This window comes from Camellia sinensis, chromosome 12 (assembly GCF_055761805.1).
Source record: "Camellia sinensis isolate YWXY chromosome 12, ASM5576180v1, whole genome shotgun sequence".
NCBI classification, from domain to species: domain Eukaryota; kingdom Viridiplantae; phylum Streptophyta; class Magnoliopsida; order Ericales; family Theaceae; genus Camellia; species Camellia sinensis.
The window spans coordinates 146,835,326-146,845,431 of NC_138972.1; the positions used below are offsets into that span (position 1 = coordinate 146,835,326).

Genomic DNA, 10,106 nt, shown 5'->3' on the forward strand with positions numbered 1-10,106 from the left:
CAACACAATGACAAAAATTCATTTCAAATTATTGTGAATATAATGATGTGAATATTCATTTCAATTACATGATGTGGAGAATCACATCATGTAATTGACAACACAATAATAAAAATTCATTTCAAATTAATATGAATATAATGACAGTTAACATCCTGATGCACGGGAACTGCCAAAACATAATGACAATCAACATTAAATATTAACATTAATAGAGGGCGTGAGAGATTGAGGGTGTTTTGATCTTCTTACCTCAAATAGTCAAAAAGAATATGAGTTGAATGAAACAAAACTCTTAAAAAGAGGATTTATAAAAAAAAAAACCCTCAAAAAAAAAAAAAAAACCATAGAGTTTTTTGTTTAAGACACGTGTCTTACAGTAAGTTTAGTAAGTTCTACTTATTGACATTGGACTCATTTCGGTCCACCGATTTAGAATTAGATTGTAACAGTAGACACAATTCATGGCCGATGCTGTAGAAAAATCCCCTAGCACATAGATGCAGCCATCAAACAGCCCCAACGGCACAACCACAAAACGACATTTGATCTAATGCATCTGCAATTCTGCTATTTGATCCCACCATATTCCACATCCGAAGGCCTAATACTATGGTTGGATGTTGGACTTGAGTATTTGTGGAGGCAAAAGAATGAAGGTAACGGAAAAAGACAAAATGGTTTCCGTTTTTTTTTTTTTTTCCTCTCTTATTTTTTCTTTTTTCTCCATAAATTGAGTTAGTATTGACGTAATTTCAAGATGAATCACTTTGCTTTGACTTTAAATATACTATCGCAAGTAGACCGTGAAATTGATCTTTCAAAATTGATTGAGATGCGTATAAATTAACTTAGACACTCAGTTATCAAATTAGGAGACCATACTTCAACAGACAAACAAAATAGAATCAAAAAAAGAAAAGAAAAGAAGAAGTGAGTATTAACCTGTTTTCTTGAAACGCGTTATATATTAAAAAAAGTGAATATTAATGTGTTTTCTTAAAACGTGTTAAGTATTAAGATATTATAGAAAATTAAACAAGTCAATAAGGTAGTTTCCTAAATCAAGCTTTATTTTTTTTGAAATCCATAGTTTCCTAAATCAAACTCTATTTTTTTTTGTTTGAAATCCGTAGTTTCCTAAATCAAACTCCATTTTTCTTCAAATCCAAATCTATTAGGAAAAGGTTTCTATTAAACTCCTACTCTACTATATATACACACATCCACACACTACTCTCTATACATAAAAAAATTTGTAAATCCAGAAATTCATAATGTCTCGTTGTGTGATTGTTCGTGATGTTTGGGCTGATAACTTGAGTTTTGAGTTCGGTTTGATTCGTCGAGTTCTGGATGATTATCCAAACGTGGCAATGGACACTGAATTTCCAGGGACGATCATCTTCTCCGACAAGCATTACTCTTGTTTGTCTCCCTCCGACAACTATTTCCTCATGAAATCGAATGTGGACGCGTTAAACCTCATACAAGTGGGTCTCACTCTGTCGGACAATCAAGGCAACCTTCCCGACTTGTACACAGACAGTTGTTACGCGTGGCAATTCAATTTCCGAGACTTCGACATCGAGTCTGATGATGTTCGTAACGCGGATTCGATCAAGCTGTTAAAGCGGCAAGGAATTGATTTCAAGAAAAACAGAGAAGAGGGAATCGATTCGAGAGAGTTTGCGAAGATGCTTTTGTGGTCGGGACTGGTTTACAAAAGGCCGTCGAAGAGATGGGTGACTTTTCACAGTGGATATGATTTCGGGTTTTTGATAAAGATGTTGACGCACAGAGAGTTGCCTGAGAACCTCGAAACTTTCATGGCTATGGTGCATTTTTACTTTGGTGGGAATGTGTATGATATAAAGCACTTGATGAGGGATTGCAATGGATTGAACGGTGGATTGGAGAGAGTGGCTAAGGCACTCGGTGTTGATCGTGCGGCTGGGAAAAGGCATCAAGCCGGATCAGATAGCTTGCTCACCATGGAAACATTCTTGAAGCTTCTGAAGATGGTAGACACGTCCTTCATTAATCGACTAATCCAAGAAGAAGAAGAAGGAGTCGGTGGATCTGATTGTCGATTTCGCTCTGTGTTGTATGGATTGGAGACTAATTTCAAGTATACCTATTTCGAGTATACTTCTTTTAACTTGGTACCAAAGCAAATTTGTTATGTTCTTGTACCAAGTTATTAAAATTTTATTTGATCAATTAAATGTAGGTTGTGTTAGGAATATTATATGAATATTAATGATTTGTTATGATTCAATTAAACAATTTAGGTATGCTTTGTGATTGGCTCGATGTATCAATCATAGAGATATATGAATTATGTATATATAATTTTAGGTTCTAGGAAAGAAAATTATAAGACATGCATACAACTTATAATTGTTTAAATTCATTACTTTAGAAATATTCTATAAGAATGAAAGTTTTGTCTAAAATTCATTAACAAGCGTTTTTGAATTGTTTAGATACTAACAAAGTGATCCTGGAAAAAATGAAAAAGTGAGGGTTGTATACGTTGTAATTTAACTATTAATTAAAGTTATATTATGATAAAAAAAATTAAAAAAAAATTGTTTGAATAGAATTTAATGAAACCGGTTCACTTTCAGCCCAACACTTCTAAGGCGAGGCTGACGGCCCCCAGCTATGGGCTGGGTCGGCTTGCTTCGAAAGTGATTCTAGCCTACTAGTTGTTTCTATTATGTCTTAGTTTGAGTTTTTTGAATTAAATTTTTTTTAAAGTTAAATTTTTTATTTTTTATTTGTTTTTGTTTTTAGTGAGTATTTTTAAAATTTCAAGTATTTTTTTTTTTACTTTTTTTTGATGCACCTTTAGATGTATCTAAAAAGTAAAAAATTTGTGAAAAAATATTTTTAAAAATTAATAAATACATAAAAATAAAAAAAATATACTGAATTCTCTTTTTTTTTTTTTTTGTATTTTTAGTGTTTAGTGAATTTTTAAAAGATTTTTTTCACAAAAATTATACTTTTTATGTGTATTTATGTTAGGTGTATCCAAAAAATAAAAAATTGCTTAAAATATTTAAAAAATTTAGTAAAAATAAAAAAAACACGAAAAATAAGAAAGTAAAATTTTCTAAAAAGTGTTTTTGGAAAACCAAAAACAAGCAAAGTGACGCCATTATTTTTTATTTATTTTTGTCTTCTTTGATTTTTTATAAAAAAAATATCTAATATGTTTTGTTGAACTGAATCTAAAAGTCTATTGAAAACGAAAACCAAAAACAAGCAAATTTTTTTTTTTAAATTAAGAAAAAAAAATTATTAAAAATGAAAATAAGCCAATTTTTTTTTTTAAAAAATAAACAAATCCCAAATCATCCCGATGCATTTCACAGCCAATTAATAATTTAATTAATTTAAACTTCAAATTTCTCAAAGGAGATGGAAGTTAAGAGTTAAAGCTTTGTTTGATTGTGATCCAATATAATTGACATAGATGTGATGGGAATCACAACACTTATTTTATTTTCCTTTTAAAATGTGAGCAATATCTAGGGCATATTTGATTCATTGGTTGTGTATTTGCTTTCTATTTTTTGTTTTCATTTATTTAAATATATATATATATATATATATATATGTATAAATTGATTGACAAATCATTACTGGAAACATTTTGGGAATATTTTACAAACCAACTTTTAGAAAAAAAACAAAAAATATTTTTAATTTTTTTAAAAGTTATTTTAGCACATAAATAAAAATTAAATACAAATAATGAATGTTTTTATTATTATTTTTAAAAAAATTAAAAAGAAAGAAAATAAAAAATACAACCGAAGTTGTTTTAGGGTTTTGGTTTTATAAGAGCATCTCCAATGGTTTGCCATTGGAACTGTCATTGCTATAATATAGCAGTAGTGTTGAAAATTGATACTCCAATGGTTGAATATAGCAGCTACCAAATTTGAGAAATGCCAAAATTTGTGTCAAATTTCACACAAGTTTTGGCAGTTGCCATTTGTGCCAACTCAGCCAAAACCAACTGTTTTCCTCCCTCCTTCCCTCTCAGGGATTGTTTCACCATTTTTTTTTTAAATAAGAATTCACCAAAAAAAAATTTCAATAATTTTTTTTTTAATTTACTCAAAATCAGGAAAGTTTTTTTTACAGAATTAACAAAATCAACAATAATCAATAAATCACTCTCAAACAAATCAATAAATCTCAACAAAATCAACAGCACCTACGAACAAGAAAAATGATTTATAGAAAAGGTACCTGAATCCATGGACTTTATCTCATCCAAGAATTTGAATCCATGAATCCATAGAAAAGGTGATTTATAGACAAGGTGATCCATGAATCCTGAATCCATGAACAAGAAAAGTGAATTATAGAAAAGGTACCAGAATCCATGAATCCATAGGAAAGGTACCTGAATCCATGGACTTCATCACTGTCAAACATGAAAAGTGAAGAAAAGGTACCTGAATCGGCGATCGTCCATCTTCTCAAACACCGCCGCTGAAGACCACCAACCCTCCCTCCGATTTGTGGCCAAGAAGTTCCTCTCTCATCCCTAAACACCTCTTTGAAACCCCCAAACTCAACCCCCAATTAGCTCTCTAATTCAAAGATAGAGAGAAGAGAGATAGGGTTTGTAAAAGGAAGAGATATAGAAAAGAAGAGAGATAGAGTGATGGGGTGTAATCAGAATGAGGAAAAGGAAATGAGAGAGCAGTGTCTTGGAAAAGGAAATAGGGTGTAATCTCAGTCGTTGGATCTATATAATCTAATAGTGGGGGTAGTGCCTTGGAATGTGTAACATGAGCCAACGGCTCTATTTCAATCTGGAAGTAAAAAAACGACCATTTTTCCAAACAGACAACACACCAATAGCTATAAATTAAACAAGTAAAAAAAGGGTAATATTTTTATAATAGTATACATACACATACGTTGTTTCACCAATTTGAGTTCATAGCAACTATTTTTCTTTCAATTATAGTTTTCTTTTTATTTTTTCATACAATTAGCATGGAAGGTTCATAAAAAATAAAGAGAGAAAAATCATTCACTACTCAAGAAGATGTGGTAATTTGTAGAGCTTGGTGTCACATTACTGAAGACCCAGGTGTTGGAAGTTAGCAATCGCATGCTCGTTTTTGGGAAAGAAGTTTTGAAAATTATTACTCGCTACAAAATGATCACTCAAGAACATAAGTATCTATCTTATCTTGATGGGGTGTAATCATGAAATGTTGCAATAAACTTTGTGGGTGTTTAGCGCAAGTCGAAAATCTACATCCAAGTGGGATGTCACAAGTTTATATAGTAAGATTTCATTTTCATTTATTATGTTATTTTTTTTTTTATATTTTCTCTTATATAAAAATTAACTAATTAATTAATTAATATTTTATTGATATAAATACTTCAAGCAAAACTGTTATACCATCAAGATGAAAACAGACATTTTGTTTTTGAACATCATTGGCCAATCTTGCAAAACAATATCAAGTGGCAAGATGGAGATCTTACGAACACAGTAAAGTCAAGGATACATACACAATTTTTCCCTAATTCAGCTCCCGATTCTCCTATGGATAACTTTATTTCTCTTGAAGATGACACCAGCCCAAGTGTTGGTAACAATCCAACTGTTGGTTAGGGCAATGTCTCTATAATGGGTAAAAAGGTTATAGGTAGAAAAGCTGCAAAAGAATTATTTTGGAGAAATCAAGTTGTTGAAGCTAAAGCCTAAAAAATGAGCATACAATTGGAGACATTTAACCAATACCTTACTAAGAAGGAAAATAAAAAAAGATGAAAGAGAAGAAAAATGGATTCAAGCATCACAGGAGCTGAAAGAACTTGAGATGAAAAAACATGGCTTTGAGATCAGAAGACTAGAACATGAGATGAAAAAGGAAGAACATATGATAATGACTGCAGACATTTCTCATTTGGACCTTCATATGAAAGAGTATTACACAATGCGAAAAAATGAGATTTTCACAAAATGGTCCTCAAATGTCAGTAGCCCAAATTACTATTTTCCTCTACCTCCTGATGAATAATTACGAGATAATATATTTTTAAATTTTGCAATGTCATTTGTTTTTTAATGTAATTATCAGTCTTTATTTGCAATGTCATTTTTTTTTTTAATTTTGTAGTGAAATTTCTTTTTTATTTTTATTTTTGAGTATTTTCTACAAAAGAATGTAATATTATTTTTGCAATGTATACTGTTGACTATTTTTTAGTATAATTTAAATTTTTCAATAAAGTATAATGAAAAAATAAATATATTTTTTGAAATAAATAATTACAAGATAAGTATAGTGATATGTTTTTTGGTGGGGTGCATTATATTTATTTTTTTTTCTTCTAATTTTTCAAATTTTTTTCATTTTTTATATTATCTAGTTGGGAATAATATAAATATATAATTTTTTTTTTACAAACAGGTAAAAAATGTCATAAAATATAAAAAATAAACAAAAATAAAATAACAAAAAAACCTGTATCCAAACAACACCTATAAATTTGGAGAGAAAGTTGGTTGAGATTTGCCAAAATAGCAAATGATCATTGGAGCACCATTGCTATAATATGGCAAAATAGTACTATTCATCGCCAAATTATAGCAATAACAATGGCATTATAGCAATAACTATTGGAGATGCTCTAAGAAGTTGTTTATTAAGACTGTTTTCGTTAATGGATTTAAAATGAAATAAAAAAAGATTTTTATTAATAAATCTCATTTTGAAGTATTCTAACCCAGAAGTCTATGAAGAAATTTTTTAATCCACTTAATACCATGTATTTATACTTTTATTTCATAAAGTCTTTTTTCTTGATTTGCACTATTTTTTTAGACTCTTATACCTTTATATTTAATATTGATATTTAATGTTGGGGAAGGAGAGAGAAGGGAAAGGACCAAGGTATAGGAAATTTTATACACAAATTAAATAATATTGATGTTATTATTTTATATTATTATATAATGTGAATATATTTTTAATTGACAACACATAAAAATAATGTGAACATTCTTTCTCATCTGATGTGAACGTTCACAGCACCTTTCCAGAAAATTCTTTCTCATCTAATATAGTGATGTGAACATTCTCTCTCATCTAATGTAGTGATGTGAACGTTCACATTCATATGTTTTTAGTATGAATATTCACATTATGTAATTGACAACACAATGACAAAAATTCATTTCAAATTAATGTGAATATAATGATGTGAATATTCATTTCAATTACATGATGTGGAGAATCACATTATGTAATTGACAACACAATAATAAAAATTCATTTCAAATTAATATGAATATAATGACAGTTAACATCCTGATGCACGGAAACTGCCAAAACATAATGACAATCAACATTAAATATTAACATTAATAGAGGGCGTGAGAGATTGAGGGTGTTTTGATCTTCTTACCTCAAATAGTCAAAAAGAATATCAGTTGAATGAAACAAAACTCTTAAAAAGAGGATTTATAAAAAAAAAACCCTCAAAAAAAAAAAAAAAACCATAGAGTTTTTTTTTTAAGACACGTGTCTTACAGTAAGTTCTACTTATTGACATTGGACTCATTTCGGTCCACCGATTTAGAATTAGATTGTAACAGTAGACACAATTCATGGCCGATGCTGTAGAAAAATCCCCTAGCACATAGATGCAGCCATCAAACAGCCCCAACGGCACAACCACAAAACGGCATTTGATCTAATGCATCTGCAATTCTGCTATTTGATCCCACCATATTCCACATCCGAAGGCCTGATACTATGGTTGGATGTTGGACTTGAGTATTTGTGGAGGCAAAAGAATGAAGGTAACGGAAAAAGACAAAATGGTTTCCGTTTTTTTTTTTTTTTTTCCTCTCTTATTTTTTCTTTTTTCTCCATAAATTGAGTTAATATTGACGTAATTTCAAGGTGAATCACTTTGCTTTGACTTTAAATATACCATCGCAAATAGACCGTGAAATTGATCTTTCAAAATTAATTGAGATGCGTATAAATTAACTTAGACACTCAGTTATCAAATTAGGAGACCATACTTCAACAGACAAACAAAATAGAATCAAAAAAAGAAAAGAAAAGAAGAAGTGAGTATTAACGAGTTTTCTTGAAACGCGTTATGTATTAAAAAAAGTGAATATTAATGTGTTTTCTTAAAACGTGTTAAGTATTATGATATTATAGAAAATCAAACAAGTATAATAAGGTAGTTTCCTAAATCAAGCTTTATTTTTTTTGAAATCCATAGTTTCCTAAATCAAACTCTATTTTTTTTGAAATCCGTAGTTTCCTAAATCAAGCTCTATTTTTTTTGAAATCCATAGTTTCCTAAATCAAACTCTATTTTTTTTTGGAATCCGTATTTCCTAAATCACACTCCATTTTTCTTCAAATCCAATTCTATTAGGAAAAGGTTTCTATTAAACCACTACTCTACTATATATACACACATCCACACACTACTCTCTATACATAAAAAAATTTGCAAATCCAGAAATTCATAATGTCTCGTTGTGTGATTGTTCGTGATGTTTGGGCTGATAACTTGAGTTTTGAGTTCGGTTTGATTCGTCGAGTTCTTGATGATTCGTCGAGTTCTTGATGATTAACTCAACCTCCTATCCATCTTCGTGATTATATTGTTGGATCTGCTGCCTTCTCTACTTATGAACCTACCTCCTATTGTGAGGCTTGTAGTAATCCTCTTTGGCAGCAATTTATGACTGATGAACTCCAGGCCTTGGACAAAGCTCATACTTGGGATCTTGTTGGTCTTCCTCCTCGCAAGACTGCGATTGGCTGCAAATGGGTTTACAAAATCAAAACACATTCTGATGGCTCTATTGAACGCTACAAAGCTCGTCTTGTTGCCAAGGGTTTCAACCAGGAATATGGTATTGATTATGAGGAGACATTCTCTTCTGTTGCTCGACTTACCTCTGTTCGCAGTTTACTTGCTGTTGCTGCTGCTCGCCACTGGGGGCTCTTTCAGATGGATGTCAAAAATGCTTTCCTCAATGGTCATCTTCTTGAGGAGGTCTACATGCAACCTACACCTGGGTCCACTTTTCCACCTCATCAGGTTTGCAAACTACGGCGTGCTCTCTATGGCCTCAAGCAAGCGCCTCGTGCATGGTTTGCTACGTTCAGTTCTGCCATTCATGACATCGGGTTCACCTCTAGCCCCTATGACTCTGCTCTTTTTATACGGACTATTTCTCATGGTACCAATCTTCTTCTTCTGTATGTGGATGATATGATTATCACTGGTAATGATGAAGCTGGTATTCTCCACCTTAAACAGTTTCTCCACCGCCAGTTTGAGATGAAGGACCTTGGTACTCTTAACTACTTCTTAGGCCTTGACGTCTTTCATGATTCTACTGGTTCCTATTTGTCCCAGGCCAAATATGCATCCGATCTTCTGGCTTGTGCTGGTCTTACTGATTGCAAAACTACCTCTACTCCAGTTGATCCTTAGATTCGTCTCACTCCTCTCGATGGGACTCTTCTCTCTGATGCTATTCTTTATCGCCAGCTCGTCGGCAGTCTTGTCTATCTCACAGTAACTCGTCCTGACATTGCCTATGCTGTTCACATTGTCAGTCAGTACATGTCGGCTCCCCACACTCCCCACTATACTGTTCTACTCCGCATCCTTCGCTACCTCAAAGGCACTCTGTTCCATGGCCTTCACTTCTCTGCTTCCTCCTCTCTTGAACTGCGTGCCTTGTTCGATGCTGATTGGGCTGGGGATCCTACGGATCGACGCTCTACCATGGGTTTCTGCTTCTTCTTAGGGGATTCTCTTCTTTCTTGGCGTAGCAAAAAACAATCCCTCACTGCCCGCTCTAGCACCGAAGCTGAATACCGAGCTCTTGCTGATACTACTCAGGAACTTCTCTGGCTTCGCTGGCTCCTTGCTGATATGGGTGTTTCTTCTTCTGGTCCTACCCCTCTCTATTGTGACAATCAGAGTGCCATTCAGATTGCTCACAATGATGTTTTTCATGATCGCACCAAACATATTGAGATTGATTGTCATTTCATTCGCCA

General features: G+C 32.2%; 1 protein-coding gene across 1 annotated transcript; it reads left to right on the forward strand.

Annotated features, from left to right (window-relative positions):
* Positions 1 to 1,277: 1,277 nt before the first annotated feature.
* Positions 1,278 to 2,459, forward strand: LOC114283168 (putative CCR4-associated factor 1 homolog 11). The gene has a single exon (XM_028225994.2). The coding sequence runs from the start codon at positions 1,278 to 1,280 to the stop codon at positions 2,205 to 2,207; it is 930 nt and encodes a 309-aa protein (XP_028081795.2). The 3' UTR covers positions 2,208 to 2,459.
* The last annotated feature ends 7,647 nt before the right edge of the window (positions 2,460 to 10,106 follow it).

Excerpts from the sequence above, each read along its gene's own strand:
- LOC114283168 (XM_028225994.2), top strand. The coding sequence starts at position 1,278 with ATGTCTCGTTGTGTGATTGTTCGTGATGTTTGGGCTGATAACTTGAGT.